The sequence below is a fragment of the Coffea arabica genome, chromosome 11e, assembly GCF_036785885.1.
Source record: "Coffea arabica cultivar ET-39 chromosome 11e, Coffea Arabica ET-39 HiFi, whole genome shotgun sequence".
Classification (NCBI taxonomy): domain Eukaryota; kingdom Viridiplantae; phylum Streptophyta; class Magnoliopsida; order Gentianales; family Rubiaceae; genus Coffea; species Coffea arabica.
In genome coordinates this window covers 49293432-49315265 of record NC_092331.1, presented here as the reverse complement: position 1 = coordinate 49315265, position 21834 = coordinate 49293432, and the positions used below count along the sequence as shown (strand labels likewise).

The 21834-nt window shown below is 33.5% G+C and overlaps 2 protein-coding genes across 4 annotated transcripts; one reads left to right on the top strand and one right to left on the bottom strand.

Moving 5' to 3' along the window:
* The first annotated feature begins 412 nt into the window (after positions 1-412).
* On the top strand, positions 413-940 carry LOC113718503 (abscisic acid receptor PYL4-like). The gene has a single exon (XM_027243405.2). The coding sequence runs from the start codon at positions 413-415 to the stop codon at positions 938-940; it is 528 nt and encodes a 175-aa protein (XP_027099206.2).
* Positions 941-4176: 3236 nt separating this feature from the next.
* Positions 4177-14270, bottom strand: LOC140004454 (uncharacterized). 3 transcript variants are annotated; one of them, XM_072072585.1, is made up of 7 exons: positions 13923-14270; positions 13694-13741; positions 12991-13064; positions 7565-7775; positions 5212-5263; positions 4790-4966; positions 4177-4695 (listed from the first exon to the last, which is right to left on the bottom strand). In XM_072072585.1, exons 3-7 carry the CDS (start codon positions 13034-13036, stop codon positions 4606-4608), a joined length of 576 nt encoding a protein of 191 aa, XP_071928686.1. In that variant the 5' UTR covers positions 13037-13064; positions 13694-13741; positions 13923-14270; the 3' UTR covers positions 4177-4605. The 3 variants fall into 3 exon arrangements, with proteins under 3 accessions (XP_071928686.1, XP_071928687.1, XP_071928685.1); XM_072072586.1 differs by lacking the exons at positions 7565-7775; positions 12991-13064 and adding exons at positions 6885-6937; positions 9470-9552 and having other exon boundaries at positions 4790-4996; positions 13923-14268; XM_072072584.1 differs by having other exon boundaries at positions 4227-4695; positions 4790-4996; positions 5134-5263; positions 13923-14266.
* Between the last annotated feature and the right edge of the window lie 7564 nt (positions 14271-21834).

Here is a 21834-nt window from a genome sequence, read left to right as displayed (position 1 = left end):
GTTAATTCAAACGATTTCCATCACTTTTTTAAATTAGTTCAAACCATAAGTTACCCGAGTGTATGCTTAGAACTATAGGGGGTTTTTTTGTATGTTCACTTAACCTTAAGGGGCTTTTCTATATTTTATCCAATTGTTAATGGCGTAATTCGATCAACCCAAATTTAGCAGAACGGATGGTTTGCCAGCCAGCCTGCCACTTCCACCTGATATCCAATTCTTTTCCACATAGGAAATCATAATCCTAATCCTTCCTTAGTTTGGTAATAGTCCTTTCTGCTCTTAGGAATTGGAGCAATTTCTCCTACGCCTATATATATAAATACACGTTACGATTCTTCCAACTTCCTCACAGAAACTCCTTCCATCTTTTTCACTGATAAACAACCCTCCAACGCCCCTTCCCACAACCATGGTTTTTCAGCTTCCCACAACCGTTTCCAGCCACCACAACCCTGTTTTGCAGCCGAACGAATGTTCATCTACTTTGTTCCAAACAATCGCAGCTCCTGCCTCCGTCGTTTGGGCTCTGGTTTCTGACTTTGAAAATCCTCAACGCTACAAGCCATTTGTGAGATCCTGCAGAATCATAGATGGCCAGGCGAACCAAGTCGGATGCTTACGCCGTGTGGATGTCGCGTCAGGACTTCCAGCCTCCTATAGCATCGAGCGGCTCGAGATTCTTGATCATGATCAGCGCATCTTCGGGTTCAGCATTGTTGGCGGCGACCACCGGTTGTCGAACTATCGCTCGATCATGAGCCTACACCCCAATGGCGGCAATGAGACGGTGGTTGTGGAGACTTACGTGATTGATGCGGCCGAGGCCAACACGAAAGAAGAGACGTGTGCCTTTGTGGATACGATCGTGAAACTGAATTTGCGGACCCTGTCCAGAGTTGCTGAGGATTTGGCGGGCAAAGCGCAACAACAGGTTTGAAAATCTCAATTTCTTTCACTGGCTTATCTGATTATTAGCTAAGTAATTAGCCTATTAGTAGCTAGGAAGAGAATCATAAATTTCAAAAAACAATGAAAAAACCAAAAAGACAAAAAAATTTTAAAAATTAAGAAAAAAAAAGATTTTGGTTTCCTCCTTTTTTTTCTTTTTTATTTGCTAAAAAAACATTGAAAAAATCAAAAAATCCAAAAAAGCAAAAAAGATTTGGCTTCATCTTTTTCGTTTACTTTTCTTTGGTAGGAAAAGAATTTTCAAAAAAAAATTGAAAAATCAAAAAGTGAAAAAAAGATTTTCGTCTCTTTTTTTTTCTTTTTTATTTGCAAGCAAAGAACAAAAAACATTGAAAAAAAAAGACAAAAAAATCCAAAAATCCAAAAAAAGCACAAAAATATTTTGGCTTCTTTTTTTTTTGTTTACTTTTCTTTGGTAGGAAAAGAATTTTCAAAAAAATTGAAAAATCAAAAAAGTGAAAAAGATTTTCGTCTCTTTTTTTTCTTTTTTATTTGCAAGCAAAGAGCAAAAAACATTGAAAAAAAAGACAAAAAAATCCAAAAAAGCACAAAAATATTTTGGCTTCTTTTTTTTCGTTTACTTTTCTTTGTTAGGAAAAGAATTTTAAAAAAACTTGAAAAATCAAAAAAAGTGAAAAAAGATTTTCGTTTCTTTTTTCCTTTTTTATTTGCAAGCAAAGAACAAAAAACATTGACAAAAACAAAAAAGACCAAACAAAATCAAAAAATCCAAAAATAAAACAAAAATATTTTGGTTTCTTTTTTTTGTTTACTTTTTTTAGTAGAAAAAGTATTTTTTTTTTAAAAAGAAAAAATTGAAAAATGATTATGGTTTCCTTTTTACTTTTTTATTTGCAAGTAAAGAACGAAAAATTGAAAAAAAAAATCCAAAAAACTAAAGGATTTTGGTTTCTTTATTCCTTTACTTTTTTATTAGTAGGGAAAGAATTTTTTTAAAAAAAAGAAAAAATTTAAAAATGAAAAAAAGGCATTGAATGTCTTATTTTTCCCCAAAAATAGAAAATTCGCTTAGCTCTACCTAACACGTATCTATCAACTATGCATGAGGTGTTATTGTTTTCAAAAGAAAAAAAGGGTAATGCATAATTTTAAATTTGCCACTCTAATGTCTCATAAATACTCTACACGATCAATAATTAAATCTGTCCTTTTGTTAATTAAACAGCACTTGATTCTTTTTTGCCCCATTTAGCCTGCCTATAAATGCTATGTTCTTAACCTTTTAATTGTTTGTGTGCATTTTAATAGCTACTGATGATCAGTTGAGTTCCTGTTAGTGTGTCTAAGTGAGTTCCCTATAAATGTGCCTAAATAGCAGAGGTGAAAATGATAGGTACTTCCACTTTCAGGCATCAAAGTTAGCTATACTTGGGAATCTGTCTAAGGCTACTTCACACACCTTTGCACGTATAGCAACTAGCCCTGTAATTGTGTGATAATGCGACGGTGTAGCTTTTGATGTGAATGAAATACTAATTGACCTCTTTCCATTTCTACCTTGGCTTAGAAACTGAAAGAAGTATGAGTTAAAACTTGAAGTCGCCTAGTGATTGGAGTTGACATCTTAATATACTTAATAAGTTGGTGAGGCGATAAAGCAATCAGGGGCAGGTTAGTGCCGTGTATCTGTTGTGGTTCCCTGTTCGGTTGTTGCAGAGTAAGCCAAGTCGGGAGTCTCGCTATACCAAATAATAAGTGAGCGTGCAGTTGTGGTTCCCATGCCAAACATCTCCTGAGTGAGCCAGTTGGATTCTCAGGAGACCTAAAAATGAATAAGTGCAAAAAGAGCACAAAATAGCACAAAAAAAAAGGTGCTTCTGAAAAAAATTGGGATTGGAATTGCCACAAGAGGGACAGCTTTGCAGTCGAAAAACAAAATCTATTAACAAGCTGCAGTCAAGTCCTTGCACTCACACATCAAGGGACAATGGGGGGAACCCCACCGCAACTATAGTGCAGGCCAACCACTGTCGTTACTATTGTTAACGTCCTGGTTCTGGTGAGCAATCCTAGATCTCACTTGGACCTTCGACTTTTAGGTATATTGGGGTTTTAAACCAAAAAACTTGGTTTCGGATGGAAAGTTGAGACGAGTCTTTTGAACGTTTTTAACCCAACTCCTGTGAGCACGCCATCTTTTTTTTAATATAATTGTCATATGGGCCAATTAGTGTTGAATTCATATCAAATTGTTATGCTTGAACAAATTCCCTTTACTAGGCTAGATGACATTTCATCCCTCACACATGCTGAAGACTGGGAATTAACCAATTATTGCTATTTGATACAGCCTGCTCTACATGTTTTTGAGTGGGAGTATTCGTCAATTTTTCCTCGCATTCAATGGTATAGGGGGTATTCATTGTCCAAGGTGACTTGTCTATGATCGTGAAGAGATGGCTTATCATGCTTGGCACTAGAGACATGAAGTTTTTTAACTCCACCTGTGTTGACACAATACATCACACAGCCGGTCCCAAGTCCGGATGAAGGAGGAGGGATTTTTTTTATGTTTTAGAAGGCAGCTCTTAGCGTACGTTCCCAAAATCCTTCTGTGCAGATTATCTATCAAAAGTTGGTGAATGCGAGTTTTTTTTTGTTTCATTCTTCTTGGTAGTGCTGAATTTCTGGTCTTCATTTCATAGTCGATCTGGATTTTAGCATCTATCCCGGGTTATGATCCAATCACCTTTCTTTGATTCTTTTACTTTGCTCTGTTTTGCAGCCGCACTTTACTTTTTCAGAGTTTGTATACTTGTTCACATAAATCTGTTATGTGTTAGAGCTGTCAATGAACTGTTTTTACTGTACGTAATCAACATTCACTAGTACGTTTGGCATTAGAAATTGACAGGAACTTTTAAGCTGGTTCTCTTCTGTTCAGTGAGTCACCTGAATTGAGTTAGAATATGTTCTTAAGCTCACTTGCTATTTCTTAAGCTCACTTGCTATTGCAAAGGTAATGAACTTTGTTTTATCTCATGCTGATCTTTCATACATGTTTAGGTTATATCGGCAAAATATGATACGAAAAAAAGGTTCCACTACTGATACTTCAGACACAAGTTGTACTATTTGGTGTGGCCAAAATTTGACTGTAGAGTCGCTTTCACATCTTGAATTTCTTTCCCAAATTGGTGTGCTATAGGTAGATTTGCAGCACCATTTTAGTTAGAATAGATGTTTAGAGCAAGTGATGCTGATTACTTTTTAATTTTTCAATTCATCTATCATAGCTCGCAACAGTTAGCTATATTAGAGCATCCTGATTATATCCAAGTTTAACCACCAGGAGTTTCCAGTTGAGAGCAATTAGTAAGAAAAGAGCTACTCTCTTTTCTGTTTCTGTGGGATGGTCTGTTTACAGGGAAGCTTGAGTTGCTGGAGTTTGCACTATCCATCTTCAAGTAGCTATACATTTTGATCCATCATGGCATTAATTTCTGCAGTAGCAAACCACATCACCATCTTTCTGAGTAACACAGAATGCTCACTTCAGCTTTGCTTGTGGAGATTATCATCACAAGCAAGGTTATCATCATTGACCTCTATTCCCAGTGTTGGACTTAGCATCCTTTTACCAATGCCCTGAGACACAGACGTGGTTTTGAACTAACAAGCATTTGTGGAAGAACTGACACACCAACCACCACACTCATTAGGAATCCCAGAGTGTGGCAGAACCTCAAGCAGCACAGCCAGCTGCCAAAAGGTAGATAGAATTAGCACATGAAACTACAACAGCCAGGAAAAGTAAAGGAATTACATTTCTTTATGTTTGTATTTTAACTGTTACCTCACAGCACTTCAGATCTACAATTGAATCTGGAACACCATCTTTAACAGCAGCTGCCACAATGCTAAAACATTTGCCACGGTCTAAGAGAACAGATATTTTGGAACCATTTGGAGTTACTCTCACATCCTTCATCTGAGTTTCCTCAATTCCTCTTCTATTGTACCCAACTGCAAACTGGAACGTCATGAGTGCTTTGAGTTCTTCCTGAAGACATACTATAGACATTTATACAGCATAAAGTGAAAGACCTCTCTCATAGGCATTCATATGCCTACTCCACCACCCCCTTCCCCATGGCCCCAGCATCTTAGAAATTGCAGATGCTTTACTTCAGGGCATACCTTTACTGGCTGCGCAACTTTGTTCTTTTTATCTTTCAGAAACTGATTGACTAGCTTTGACACGATAGAGTGTACTACCTTCTCATCTAACCTGCAAGTGGCTTGGATAGGGAATATGCGGTGGCACCATCTGCATCAGATGATTAAAGATGCAATTAATAACCAAATGCATCACAACCAAAGATATTCTGAAAAAAGTAAATGTTGAATGAACAGAGAACCAAATAAATGCCAGGCGAAGGAATTGGCTATCACAAAGAAAGTTCTCAAACGTGGACCTCTCTTTGTGTGAGTGCTCTGTGTGAGAATGTACACTTATGGAAGACAATTAGTTTGGGAATACCACTACACTGATTAGTCCTATGTACTATCTCTTCTGTGTCTGTTTCTTCTTCTTTTTTTTCCTTTTTTTTTTTCCCCTGCTTTGGGCACTATTTTCTTTATTCTCTCCTTTTACTTTCCTCTTTGATCCCAAGAAAGGCTATGGGAGAGTTCTTATCCAGATAACAGTTGAGTATGGCAAAAGAAATAAAACCCATCCGCCCCCCAATCCCCTAACACCAACTTTCTCTCTTTGCCAGAATTTTTTTTCTAGCAAGCAGTTGCTTTGTCATAAGTTTACGATTTTGATGAGGCTCATGCTCCACTAGGTACACTATCTACTGCTCTCATTTATTGTGAGAAAGAATTACAAATGTATAGCCACACAAACTCTTCTGAGTAATGCATCAACTATCAGACAACATGCAATTATGGAAACAAAGAAAGCCATAAAATTTCCATAGGTTTCTGTAACATGCTTTTGCTTATCAAGAAGAAGCTTGCAGAAGATAAACTCCTATAGCAAATGAATGTGCTAACTGAAAACTATGCTATAATAGGCTGCAAAAGAGGATAGGTGGAGCCAACTCAGAGGGTGGTTTTCTTGAGATGTAACGTTGAGTCAGTTGTTTATGCATGCTGACAACAAATTTCTCCACCTACAAAGAAACTCACTATCCAATCGAAGAAACAACATTAAAAGGAAAAAATATGTTGACAATCAGGACTTGAATTCTTTGCACAAAATGGAGTCCTAATGTTTAGCATTATGTAATTCCCTGGCAAGATATCACTACTAACCTTTGAAAATTAAGCATGATATGGGACTCCGGTACTAAAATGCTACTGCAAGAGACTGAGACTCAAAATGTTGTAAGCTCATATGTTACAATATCAAACCATTTAAACAAGCACTTACTGTCTAACTTTTCCTGCTTTCTCTTTAGATTCATGGCTTTTATCTTTTGTTGAATCTTTGTTTTCCCGTTCTTAATCAAACTATGAACTCCATCTGAAGTTTAGATATACCTAAATGACTAGTGCTTTTGTCAAAACAAAATAAAACTCTCCAAAAATGCAGTACGACAAGCCAGACAGTTGGATCCCGAAAGATAAATTGTTGCCAAACAAGAAGACAAGGTCCTTGGAAACAGCTGATTGGGAGAAGAAAATCAATAATAATTTAAACAGGAATCACCAGCAAAGTCAACTCCTTCACAATAATTTTGTTTTCCGTATATGATGTAATGTATGATCGCCCTTCTACTGGGAATGGAGGTGGTGGGGAGAGAGAGAGAGGTTGGGTGTCCAATGGACAAGATTCTTTGCCTTAAAAAAATGAAAAATTAGAGACTTCATCTAGCCTCATCAATCAGCGTTTGGTAGGGGAAAAAGGCAGATTTAGAATGCTGCAACCATTTTTTGGTTACCTGCTGCCTAACTTCATTGCAATGATGCATTTGTATCCTCCAAGCACCTCAGTCTAAACAATTTCAGCCAGCAATATCAGAGAGTAAGTCTAATACAACAGCAAATAATTTTGAAAGCAAAACACCATACTCTATGCTGAAATTAATCTGGGAATATTGCAAGTAAAAGAAGAAATAAGAAAAATGTGCATTTGAAGCAACCCTTGAAAACTGCATCTGCGACTTTCCCCTATGATATATTATTTATCTTTTATTTTAAAGCTTCTTAAGACAGTAGATTTGACACTGCAACAACAATATACCAGAAATTGTTGTGAACTTCTTGTATGTTGGTTTACTACCATAATCTTCTAGCAATATCTCCACTATGTTATTTCTTTTACATTTTTACCACATGTTCACTCGGTTCTCTTGCTATCAAATAAGCACTTTTTGTCGAACAATATAACCATGTTACAACAAACGCCATACCAATTAGAAGACATCAATTAACATAGAGGTAAAAGATCAAACATAAGAAGGATTTGTTCAAATATGCCCCAAAATCAAAATATATATAACAACTATTTAAAACAAATATTGTAATGCATGTGTTACAATCTCTTGCTAATAAAACAGGCTTTAAGTACAGAGATCTGGATAAAGCTAAGAACATTCAAGGTAAGAAGTAAGAATCTTACTGTGCTGACTTTAGACTCCCACTTTCCTGGAATGGAATGATGTTTTGCACAATATCAACAATGGCAGGGTCCTCCCCCTTAGGAAAGACGAAGAGGAGTAAAGAGCTCCTGGTCAACTTGACTAGCAAAAGTGTATTACTTGTTTCAGTGTCACTTATATTATCTCTAACTGAATCTGGAAGGAGCGAGTAAGAGTTTTCTGTGCATTTACCTGACATAACAGGTTGTGGACAGTTATTTCAGAAGACATAAAAGCAAAAGAGTTAGAATTATTATAGTCATTGTAAAGTTTGAGGAATTTTGCACTAAAATGCTTATGGACGACAAATGTGCTTTCAAATATTTGTACTTTATATGATATGAAAGTGGGATGTGAGGATCCTATAGGAATTTCGCCCTTTTGTCCTTGTTCCTTTTACTCTTTTATCCATAAAACCTTATATTATTTCTCATGTTACGAAAGCAAAGAGAACTTGATGCATCCAAATCCAGGAAAAAACTTTTCAAACTTCTTTTTTGTAAAAGAAACAGCAAGGAAGACTACAGAAGTTTCTCATACCAATGTCAGTAAGCTGAAGGACTTGTTAGACTTGCTATTTATTATCCAGAAGATTGCATTTCTGTCTACTAAAAAAAGATGGCAGGTTTTATTTTCTAATAATGCATTTCAATGGTGCCTAACATCAGTGAAGGTCATTTCATTGGATATTTCTGTTAACTGTTGAGACCCAGAGGTATGAACTTTCCAATGCCTTCAGTGAAGGTCATTTCATTGGGCATTTCTATTTATAATGACAGTTTAGGACCCAGAGTTATGAACTTTCCAAATTGAAAATTCTGAAGATGGTTACTTTGTTGCTTGACATTGAATTAGAATAAGAGGACTCAATTTTTGTTTTTTTGTGTTATTTGGCATCTCATTCTCAAAAATGGTGATTATGAGGTCAATAGCAGGACGATCTTATTGTTTTCAGTTTATCTTAATTTTTTCCATCATTAATTTTCTTGGATAATGAGTCACTTTCAATTTTTAATAAGCATAAATTGAGTTATGCTTTTGGTTGAATAGAGAAAAAATCAAGCATGAGCTCATTGTTGCTGCCTCAGAATACTACATGGTTGGTTGACCAAATAGAAGTAACTATTTGTAATTGTCAATGGCTATGGAAATTATTAGTAACATAGAGGTGAAAAGCAAACAATCTCTCTGATGCACTTCTATGCATAGTATTACCACTAAAAGAATACAAGAGGAGTTACCATTTATTACAGCAATGAAAAATTTTATACAGCCTGATGTTGAGTAGTTGCAGTCCTTGCAATACTTCTAAGAAGTTTGGATTACGTCAAAACAGTCATATTCTTTTCTTGAACACTAACTTTTCATGCATGTTTAACTTCCAGAATAACTTTAAGTTGCAAAAAGACAGAGAAAGAGAGAATGATTTATAATATTTCAAAAAGACTTGTGGGCAGTGGAAATCCATGGTACCGATTTGTTATGCAAAAGATGCAAAACAGCGAGAGTAGACAATGTGAAAAAGAAAAGAATGATAGATTGCTCTGCTCCAGTTCTCAGACCATACAACAATATGGGGCTGTTGAAAGAAAGAATAGACAATGGAAATAACACAATTTTTTCTACGACTTTTTTAGGGTACATTCTGTTCATTCATTCATTAGTTTTTGGGAGGGAAGTTCCATTTCATCTTTTCTCTACCTGCTAATAATTTTAATTGTGCCTTGAACTCTACTCTTGTAGTAAGAAGCCAAAACCTTCACAGATACATACCTCTCACATAAACTATTTATAGCAAACTGGGTACACAGAAAATTTTTGCTAAAGGCCCAGTAGGGCGGAGGAATGACATTGTTACTGTTGCCAAGTTTCTCCTCTGTACTTACACATATTCTCCTCTTCTTAGCTGACATATTCACATCCAAACTTTCAGAACCTTCAGCATTAGAATACTCAAAGATCTGACATACTGCAAAGCATATTTAATCGTACAACTAGTCAACATCTCACAGAACATAAAAGCGACTTCAATTAACTTATTTAGTTTTACATACACAACAAGGTATGTAAGAAAATGTACTGCAATTACAGGTAACAAGACACCAAGTTGATTTCTACACTTTACACCCTTTAGATGCAAGCAGGTTTCCCATTGAGATAGTTCAGATATATGAAATTGGATGAATCAAGCAGATCATCTTAAAAAAAAAAAGATGGTGAAAAATATCATGCATGCTGATTCTGCACAAGTTCAGGAGCATGAGTATATAAAAGCCATAGGCTATTGTCTTCAAGAATTACATTTCATTAAACTGCAATTTCTCTGCTAATAATCATATCAAACAATTATGTCAGAAATGCTCCCAAACTCGAGTATTCTGCCCCTAGACCATCTGTTGTACAATCAATTTCTGATCATCCTCGTGCTAATTGTCACTCTTTTAACCAAGATTTCATAAACTAATACGGCTATCAAGATAGAACCGGGTTAGCAAAAAAGTTGTAGAAAGAAGCATTCTTCTAAGATCAAAAGTGCTAAAAGTCAATCAAATTTTGTAAAAAATTAATGAAAAGAAAAGGTAAAGAAAGACGATAGATCACCACCAGCTAGCCAGACTCACTTCATTTCTCCACCAGTTTCCAGAGAAAACAGTTTACATAGAATAGGCAGCAAGAAAAGATTATCTATACTTGACACATAATTCTCTTATCTCCATAGGAGGATTCAGAGTGACTCTCAGCTTTAAAAGTCAATAGTTCAATTGGTTGCAGATATTTCTGTTCTCATGGAATTCTTCAGGTTTCAATCAGCAATCAGGATATAAAAGTCTTCTATACTTGCAACTGATGGAAGTAGAGGAATACAGATAGTTATTGATGCATATGAAAATAACATGGGATTTGGAGAATATGCAAGGTTGTCCACTGTAGGAGTGATGTATCAGATCTCTACATTGGCAGTTTGAAAAGGAGAACTGGTACAAAATAGTAACCCCATGGACGCAACGGTCTCTAAATGTCTTCTTCCCTTCTTCTGTTCTAATTTTCTACACAATTGTATCCTAGAGCTCTATTTAGTACACAAATTCAGCAACTCACTGTTCCAACAACATAGAGCATGCTTCAAGCTTAAGACCCATGCCCAGATAACAAAGCACTTCCCAAGCTTTTGAAATCCATTAGAAGTACACTAAAATAGCTTCTGACTTACACAGGCAGCTGATCAGTAAAAATGTCCTGAACTCTTTTAACTGATAGTCTTAAAAGCTGCAAGCTCATTGATACAAAATTTGAAAACAAGCTTTTAACACTGAATGTTATTTGACAGTGGGGAAGATAGGTTGAACTCTTACTTTCTCATTGGTGTATACCCAAGGGCAGGAAAAGAAACACTACCACTTGCAATGGAAGATGAGAGTAAAAAGTCTGGAAGAAAGCCACATATGACACAAAGGTTTAGGACATCACTTCCAAGATGCATAAAAAATTCACCAATGAATAACTTAAATAACTCCTTCATGGATGGCCTAACAAACCTGGGTCTGTGGGTGTGATAGTACATGCAATATGCACCAGGCTTCAGCTCAGCCCTGGGGACCAGAATATCTTATGACAGGAAATTGAGCTGACGAATCCCAACATTTCAATTACCCTTCCATCAAAGTCAATGAATAAGCCTATGGTTTCAAACAACAGGCGAAGTGTCCTCCACTGTCAGTTTACCCAATACCCATAACACATAAAATACCCATAAGCTGCTAAAGCACCACAAATTTTAAGTCTACTGAAATATGTAGAATTTAAACTTTTAAAAAATAACTCGAGATCCCGAAAAGATTACCCATTCTTCAAAGTGGGTAAATTGGATCTTCAGCCAAGTTCCCAAGAATATTTAAATTTTCTCTTCCCTTAAACTCGTCATTGGTTGCATCAGTCGTGAATATTGATGTCATTCATAAAAAAAGAATGGAACGCATAATGTATCAATATATCAACATCAGTTTGAAGCCCTGAGTAAACATTCAGCACACAGCTTTTATAAAAACTCCATGAAGTCAAAAGAATAGAATCTTGGAAGCACCAGATGCACACCTCCCCATTCTCCAAGTTGGTTCATTATTTGTCTTCCTTTTGCAGCAAGAGAGGTCCAAAAAATAAAAATGATACAAGCTTTGGAGAGGACTTCAAATATAACTGAAACTCATTCATTTCTTTCACATAGTGATAAGCCTCAGCAATACTTGGCTTTTGGTGTAAATATATCCAAAAACAATACCAAACAAGTTGTCTGCCACAAATTTTAAGCTAACTCTAAATTGTCCACTTATTATTTGGGCTCCAGAAGACTGCAACATCTCATGCCTATACAAGTCCCTTTAGGTATGAATAAAAGACAATTATCTAAAGCTGCTTCAATGAAGAATGCCTTTTTAATGTTAAAAGCAAACTGAAGCTTATATATCTATTTCTTGAGAACTCAAAATAGATGATTCGCAATCAGCTATATATTTCATGCATATAATAGCTGATGTCTCGAATGCCTAACAAAATTGGACTAGTGGTCTTCTCCTTCCAGAAATATGATCACTTAAGACCATGTCATTCTTTAGAGATATATAACCATACACTTATTAAATTCCTTTTATATTTAAAAAATTTTTCTTACGGCAGAAAATATTGCATATCTTCTATCTATTGTTTCTGATTTATTTTCAAAGGAAATGCAAAGGTTCCATATTAGTAAGGTGAATTTGTGCCTAACCTGTATGAGTTATGTGCTCAAGCTTAAGCTAAGGTTACTATGTATCCATAAGCCTCTTCAAATTCAAGGAAATTGGTACTCATATATATATATATATATATATATATATATATACTGGAAAGCTGTGAGTGATAAAGAATTTAACCAGCGATGCATTTTGGATGTCGAATCATGTCATTTACTCAAGAAGGCACAGCAGATTTAAGCAGTCACTTGATTGAACCAAGTGAGAAATGACAGAGTGTAAGCAAAAGAAGTTGAATAAGACTTGTAAACAAGGACTAAACCATACTAATCTGTGACCTAAAAATGCACCAGCTACAAATAAATGGATGAAGTGGAAGATCATATGCAAAAAAAAATTGAAACCAGCTACCAGACTCATATGTTAATAACCTATTGGCAGGATAATTGACATCTTATCCTTCTGTTTGTCTGCAAACTGAAATCTTAATCAAGTTTAGAACCCAAAAATCATAAACGTTTTTCCTAGACTAAGTTCAACAGATGGAAATAGTGTTGCGTGCATAATTTTGCCATTATTCTCGCAAATGCAGACCATTAGCATTACTCTTCATTTCCACAAATTTATCATGTTTAAAGCGGTAAACAACTTTAGTTTGTTTGTTTTTCTCCCCTCAATACCTAATGCATTTGAACAACACAACATGCCTGTCCCTATCTTCTGCATAGCTCTTATCCTTCTGTTTGTCTGCAAACTGAAATCTTAATCAAGTTTAGAACCCAAAAATCATAAACGTTTTTCCTAGACTAAGTTCAACAGATGGAAATAGTGTTGCGTGCATAATTTTGCCATTATTCTCGCAAATGCAGACCATTAGCATTACTCTTCATTTCCAAAAATTTATCATGTTTAAAACGGTAAACAACTTTAGTTTGTTTGTTTTTCTCCCCTCAATACCTAATGCATTTGAACAACACAACATGCCTGTCCCTATCTTCTGCATAGCTCACCCAGTTCTCCAAACTTCATCAGTTTTATCAATTAGTCGCCATCCATTCGCCATTTACTTATGCTTAATCATTCAAACATCTCTTTCTTTAGAAACCAATTCCATAACAATGCTACTCTTCATCTTAAACCAAAACAATTACATCAGCGAACACATTGTACCAGTAATTCAAGTCCGCTACAGTTATTCACTTGCAAAAACCCCAAGTTCCCAACCTTGCCCAAAATTTAAGAATCCCAGAAAACCAAGTTCACTAAACCAAGTTAACCGTCCTGATTCTCAAGTCAGCATGAATTTTCTTTATATCTAAAATTTCCTTATTTTGACATTATTCCAGAGAACTGACAAGAGACAAAACCAGCAGAATTCATTACCTTATTCAAGAATTGACATGGCTTCTTTTGTTGCACTCTTCTCCCTCTCTACATAACAAAGGAAGCATTTTTATCAATCACCACACTGCCCAGACTATCCCAAACAGTCAAATTGAAAATTTTCAAAACCCAGATGCAAATTACATATATAAATGCCAATAAAGTACAAAAATAACAAAAAAAAAGAACATAACTTTCTGGACAGAAGAGATGGGATGAGAGGCCTTACTGATGGGGCAGGTGATGAGGAATCCGGAGTGGAAATGACTGAGGAGAGAAGAACAGGCGTTGTAGTCAAAACGAGGAATGGTGATCACAACAGAGTGCTGCTCCCAGGGCTTCAGCTCATGCTTGGTTTTCAGTTCCACTTTCAGTGCTTCTTCTTCCAATTCTTTTGCTTTTTCTTCTGTTTTTGCTGTCCCACGTTTCATTTCCCGTATTATTGAGTTGAGGGATTGCAATTTGTATGGCAAATGGGATTTATATTTATATTTCGCCCCCTCTTTTGTATTTTGGAATCATTTTTAAAAATTTAGAATTCCTCAGTTCCCTAATAATTTAGAGAGTTTTGTATAAAATTCAAATCTGATTCCCATTTATGAATTGAGCCATCCATTAAAAAATTTAATATATAATTATGTATATGATATATATTATGATTATAATATTTTATTATAATATTAGTATAGTTATATAATATATTTACAATTATTATATACACATATATAATATAAGATATAATTATAATTATATTTATTATTATAAATATAATAACATATAATAAAAATTATATTTAATATATAATATACTTTATAATTATTTAATATATTACTATAATTAATATTTATATTACAATATTTGCATATATAATAAATATTATAATCATAATATTTAATTATAATTATATATTTTCTTATAATATTAGTATAATTATATAATGTAGTATATAAATATATATTATAAATTTATTAATATTATATAATAATATATTTATATTATATATGTATATTTATAAATGTATATTATATGTGTATATAATTATAATATATATGTGTATATAATATTAATAAATTATATGATTATAATTATATTTATTATTATAAATATAATAATATATAATAATTATTATATTTAATATATAATATACATTCTAATTATATAAAATATTAGTATATTATATAATTATAACTATATATTTATATTATAAAATTTGTATAATTATTTTTAATTATATAATATTTAATTTAATTAGTTACAAACTTATAATAATGATATTATTAATCATATGTATTATATAATGTATATTAATCTATGTAATATAATTACTATTATTAATTATGCATGTTTATTAATAAAAATTATTAATTAGTTATACTAAATTTACTAATACATTTATACTAATATATTTAATTAGCGAAAATTTCTTATATCCCATTTACAAAGAGTTAACGAACCAAACAACAATTATAGTAATTATATACATTCCTGGTACTGAACCAAATAGATACATTGGAATGATTGACTCCATTTCAAATCCAGGATGAATGATTCGAAATCCGAATCCGATTCCAACATGCGAACCAAAGGCCACCTAAATGATTGAGGCCCTCTTTGATAACCCAATTCAGTATTTAAATTTAATGGGTTCAGATCTGAATATCTTCAGACGCATTGATAATAAAAAATAGAATGTCTAAATTAATTAAGTGGCATTGAATTTCTTAGATAAAACTTGCTTCCAAAATAAAATATTAAATCTGAAGTCTAAATCCATTAAATTATTGAATTGTTAAGTATTAAATGTGATACATTTGAGTATATATCACATTAAGTGATAAATGAATAATTTATCACATATTTTTTGGAATAAATTTTGCCCAGAAATTCAGTGTCATTTTACTTTTTGAAGCAAATTTTATCTAGAAAATTTAGTGTCATTTAATTAATTCAAATGTGTAATTTTTTGTTATCAAATACGTTTGAACATGTTAATATCTGAATCCATTAACTTTAAATGTTGAAGCGAGTTAAAACAGGGCTTAATACTTAACAATTTAACAACCTAACTTTATGGAATTCAGATTTCAGTTTTCAAACTTAAATTTTATCAAACACACCTTTCACCAAAATTCTACCAAACAAAATTTTTCTACATATTACCACCCTCACAATTCAGAAAGTCATTTTAACAATTGAATCTATTAACTGATGTCATTTGGTTTAGATCATTGTATGATATCAAAGGTGAAAGAAAAAAAATCACACGTGTGCACATAAATAAAACTAAAAAAAAGGTGTAGATTTTTCTTTGGGAAAAAGGGAGAATTGTAGTTTTAGTCTCCAATTTTTAACATATACACTGAAATAATTTCTAATGTTCTGATCAAAATAACTTGGGTTCTCAAAGTTTTTGGTAGTAAGTACATTCAACAATGACGAAAACTCAACAATGACTAACGGTCAAAATTTAATTACCGTTACATAACAATTTTGACTTGTACTTTTGGACCCTAATGTTTGAAATTTTAATCATTTTAGTTGCTTAAATTTTCAATAGTGATATTGAGGGTATTAGGATAAAATAAGATGCAAATTACAACACAATTATCTTAAATTGGTACTAGCAATTCTAATTAAACTTTTTTTTTTATTTTTTACTTCATTTATTCATGCCACTAATGTCTCATATACTTCTTCCCTTTGGTATAATTGGTCTCAAATTTGGTATTATATATGTTTCTTTGTCTCAAATTTGGAATTATATATGTGATTATTGTTTTATACAATTAGTAATTAATTGATAATTAACCCATAATGAGTAAAAGCACTTCATATTAGTTTTTATGTTTGCTAGTTTTTATAATTACAATTCCTAACTATAACAATTTAAGGCCTATATGCACAAGTCATGCAAGAACTAGCATGAATGATAATAAATTTTATATTAATACTAGAATTTTCCTTTTTTTATTTTATATATTATGTATATATTGTCATTTGATTGTAACTTATTAAAAAAAAGACTCTTTAAGTTCAACAATGTTATTATGTTGATATAAAGTGTTTTTATGAAATTTTATAGGAATTTAGGATGACATTTGTCATATATTTAATTCAATTCACACTTTTTTTTCATTTTAAAACCCCTAATTATAACTAGAAACTGAAGAGATCATATTGATTAAAATTTCAAACGTTGGGTACTAAAAATGTAAAGTTAAAATTAGAAAATTTAGAGACCAGATTTGTTTTGACTGATGTGAAGATCCGAATTTTTATTTAACTTACTTTTATTTTATTTTACTGGCTTATTTAATTAATTATTTATTTGTTTACTCTAATTAATGTATTTCATCCATTTTAATTTTATTTGCATGGAACAGTGTCTCATTTTTATATTTTTAAACGTTTGCTAGAAAATTTAATTTTTCTGCGGCTCGTTTAGTGAGAAATAGTGAATATACATTTTTCGAGACAAAATTCGGTCCGAGAGTGCAATGGTCTTGGAGAATTAAGGATGATCAATAGTAGACTAAGAAAAGTTAATTGAGAGATTAGAGGTGAGTGAGTTAAATTAAGCTCAATTAGGAGCACTAATTGCTCACTATTCATTTGTTGACTTTTGTACCAAAACACCTTTATGTCATTTCTTCCTTTCATTCTACCACTTCACCAACAACCCACACAAACTCTTTCTTTCTTCTCCTTCTTGGCCGGCCATCCTTTCCCATTTCTTATAAAAAATTTCAGCTTCCTTTTCTTCCATTTGGCTCCCAAAAACACACTCCAATCTTGCTCACTTTCTTGGTTCATCACTCAAGATTGAAGGGAGACTTGAAGAAAGAAAGAACCTTGGTGGTTTAGAGCTTAAACTCTAGTGGTTTGGCCTTCATCTCTTGGAAGAAAGGTAACACTCCAAAGCTCTCATTTTTCCTCTCAACTTATGGTTAGTTTAGTTAGTTTTATCTAGTTAAGCATTGGGTTGTTGATGGGTTCATTGAACCTTGACTCTAGATAGATGTCTTGAGATGGCTTCTTAGGTAGTGGCCTTGAGGAATTATTGTGTGTTTACTTGTTTGTTTGGTGATTGTTTTGAAGATTTATGGCTTGATTTTGGTTGGGAAAGTTGAAAAGAAAACTTGAAGAGAGAAAGAAGCATGTTGTCCGAAATTTGTCTGGTTGATTCCCTCAGTGGTTATTTTGGTGCCAAAATGCTTGTTATATGTTGGTGTTTATGTGTGTCAATTATTTTTCAAAAAGCATTTCATTTGGTTGAGTTGAAGTGGGTTAAAGTGAGGATGCAAATCTGGAAAAATTTCTGATCAGAATACCAGATCAGCGTGTACTTAACAGGCCATAACTTTTCTTCCAGGAATCAAAATCAAGTGCCTTTTATGGCATCTGAAACTAGACTCCGAGGGTTTTCCAACGGTATAAAATGCACCTTCTAGTTCATTTTCTATGAGCCGTAGTGAACCGGCAAAGTTGATTGATTTTCCTCACTATTTTCATCCGAGAAACAAGCATAGCTGCAGTTTGTAGCTCATTTTCACCCATCTTGCAAAACGAATTTTAAGATAGTTCTTTCTAGTGATTTTTAGAATTTTGAATCTAGTTTTCAACCCACAAACCACGCTAAATATGGAGTTGTGTAGCTTTAGTTATGACCAAATTTTGAAACTGTGTCAAGGGCTCCAAAACTGGAAATTCCGTGAACCAGGTTCCGAAAATCAGCTTTCCTAAAACTGTTGTATCTTGGTGTAGAAAAGTCCAAATTGAGTTCGGTTTATTGCGTTTGAAACTAAACTTAGAGTTCTTTCAGTGTCTCTATAAATTTTTCCAAATTTTCAAAGTTTACTAAAAATGCAAGACTGTTTTGTTCTGTTCTTGCTGAAACAGTGACTTGGAGCTCAAATTTGAATGATTTTGGATTTGAATCTGGGAAAAGTAGCTACTAGAGAGTTTTAGCAAATTGAATCTAGTTTCCAACGATATAAAGTTTCCAAATTTTGGACTTACAGAACTCGAGATATGATTTTCACAAGTGGTGTCGTACAAAGCTGGAATTTTCTGGTTTCAAATAGAATGCTCTTTAAGAACTTTCAACTTTCCTTTGAGATTGTTAGTCCGCTTTAACTTTGATTTCATGGTTGGATACAAGGTCTCTTTGAACTTTAGACCTTCACTTTGAATCTTGGTTTCCAAAGGATTAAACCTCTCTTGATGCATTTTCTTAGTTGCCTAACTTTCTTGGTTAATTGTACCTTATTTCATACTTGAGAAATTGATTTCAACCCCTAGTCTTATGCCCTTGAATTTCATGAGATTGAACTCTAAAAATGGAGCGTTTTAACTAGAGTAATTCTTGAAGAATTTCACTAGTTTTATACTCGAAACTTGGAACTTTTAGCTTTAATATTTACTATATAAATGAGTGGAGTTTTGATGAGTTTTGACTCCATTAGTTTGGAAATGTGAACGCTTTTCTATATTCTAAACCTTGGGCATAGGATTAGAAGTTCTGAGAGATGAACCATCTTTCCTTTTCTCGATTTTCATGTCGAAAGGAAATATGGTACTTTATTTTGGAATTGAGATTACTTACCATGACTTGAATCGAAAACGACCTTTAAGTTCTCTTTGGGCATTATTTCAATGATTTAGCGAGAAAAACTCCTTAAACTTAACTCAAACTTGTGACCTTGAGAGGGGGTAGCAAGAAGATGTTTTTCTCTTTAACCTTGGTTGAGTACCCAGGTAATCGTGATTGTGCATGTCTCAGGTGGTTACGAGTACGCTGAGGAGCTTGTCTGACCTCTCTTTTTGCTCTTATTTTGTCTTGACTTTTGGTGAGTGTCAAGTGCATGTTCAATGCTAATATAATTGAAATGATATTTGTACAAGTGCTATATGATACATGAACTTACCGAGGCGAGAGTGTACTTTACCGCCCTCATCCTCTCTCTCTCTTGATTGAATGATACTTGTTAAATGAATGTATATGACTTGCACTTATTTTTGAACATATTTTAACTCATGAGCACTGAGCGGTAGAATGTATCACACCCTATTCGGGTGGGAGGTACCGCTCATCCCGATTCAGTGCTATGAACGATTCTAAGTCAATTGGAGCGTTGTCTCATCGACCAATCATGCTTGTGGGGACGCCCCAACCCATTGGCTAACCTTGTAACTCGAACCGGCAAGGGCTTGGTCGAGAAACTTGGTGAATCTTGGGAAATGATATAGTTTGATCTTTTGAGATCTCACTTGGCATACTTGAATAGTATCGCCACTACATGAATGTTTGGTTCCAGATCCGAGTGGGTGTTATGTTGGATGAAGGAAGTAAGTGAAACGCTACGGCCATGTTACTACTTGAGTTGACGGAGAATCAACCCCAAATGGCTTGAATCAGTCGAGACGTGGAAATAGTTCCTAAGAGCTCCTGTATCCTTCCATGTGTGTTATTTTCTACTTGTGCACTTAAATGAAAGTTCATGTTAAAGTTGCTTTTAAGTATGCTATTTGATTGATTGGTGTTACTTGCTTGCTTGCTTAAGTTTTCTTGGTCTCACTGAGCGTTAGCTCATCCCTTTAAGTTTATTTTTTTTAATAGGACTTGGAGGTGGAAGTTGGAGATTCTAGACTAGCGAGTTTTGGTGGAATATAGTATATCTTTTGTATGAATTTGGAGACTTTTAAAATGTAAATTTTGTTATGTTTGGGTATGATAGATTGTAATTGTAATTACTAGCCTTAGAAGTTGTGGCTTGTATATTTGAAATATTTCCTAATTAAGTCGATGAGTGATTTAAGATCCTTTATTAAGCTTGAACGAGTGTGTGAGTCCTGACGAGAGTTGGGCAGGTGTCCCCATGATACTCTAGGGTTCGCCCTAAGGAGAGGTGGGGACATCACAACTAATGCATTATAGACCAGTTTGATATATAGGTCAAACATTGAGAATCAAATTTGTGTTTCTCTCTTTGGACAATTTTGAGAAGTAGTAATAGAAAGATTTAAAATTCTTAAAGACATAGTATAAGTTTTGGCAAATTCACATATTCCTAATATCTAATAAAACACATGTCATAATCAAAATTACCAAATTAACCTATCCAACCAAGCAAGCCCCCACTCTAATCATCTTATCCGCAAATTCCCTTTCTTACTCATTTTGAGTGGGAAATGAATTAGCACAAAAATATGAGGCAATCCTTCTAGGACTATGAATAGGGCGAGGTCAGCTTGAACTTGGCTCTGAGAAAAAGTCTAATGAGCCTGACCTTTCATTGAGTTGGGTCTGAATATTAGTTCCAAATTAAATGTGAGCAGAGTTTGGACATTATTAGAGTCAAACCCGATATAGGCTCAACCCTTTAATATGCATATATATATATAATATTCATATTTTGATATATATATAATTATATATCTAAATTTATAACACTAATACTTATGAGTTATTTGTCAAAATATATTAATATATATATATATAAGGAATATTAAATACACAAAATTATGTCAAAAGATTTAGAAGGACAAATCTTAATACAAGCAAATTGAGGACCTTTGAAGATATATTGATTGTTGATCATGTTTTATTACTATTTTCCATGTACATTGAATTAATTGGATACATTATTGTTGAAAAATTCTTGGTTTACATATTTTTTTAATGAATTGTTATCGGTTCTTGTATAGTTTTAATGTTGTGGTCATGTGGATATTAAATTAGTTTAAAACTTAATAATTATAGTAATTAAATTAAGAAAATTAAGGAATTATAAGTGAGCTTAAGTTAAGTTCAAATTAAACTCACAATCTGAATATTTTGTGAGTCAAGTATAAGTTTCACATTTATCAATCCAAAGCTCATAATTCGAAATCTGAAAGTGATACTAACTATAAAAGCGGAACTTGAGTTTGTTAAACCTCGCTTCAAATGACCTAATTGACAGACCTAAATCCTTCCCTTCTTTTGATTTAAATGAAATTAAATTTAAACCTATAGTTTAGTACTCATATTCTTTTGTACCCAAACAGCCTTTTGACCTTTGAAAAAAATTACCCAAAATACTACAAGTTATCTTCACCTTAATTAGAATTATTTCAAGTAATCATGAAAGTCAAGCCAC

Excerpts from the sequence above, each read along its gene's own strand:
- LOC113718503 (XM_027243405.2), top strand. The coding sequence starts at position 413 with ATGGTTTTTCAGCTTCCCACAACCGTTTCCAGCCACCACAACCCTGTT.
- LOC140004454 (XM_072072584.1), bottom strand. The coding sequence starts at position 13,036 with ATGCAGAAGATAGGGACAGGCATGTTGTGTTGTTCAAATGCATTAG. Across the intron at positions 7,776-12,990 it reads GTGTTGTTCAAATGCATTAG|GTAAATGCACAGAAAACTCT; the intron begins GTATTGAGGGGA and ends CTGTTATGTCAG. Across the intron at positions 4,696-4,789 it reads TAGATCTGAAGTGCTGTGAG|CTGGCTGTGCTGCTTGAGGT; the intron begins GTAACAGTTAAA and ends ACCTTTTGGCAG.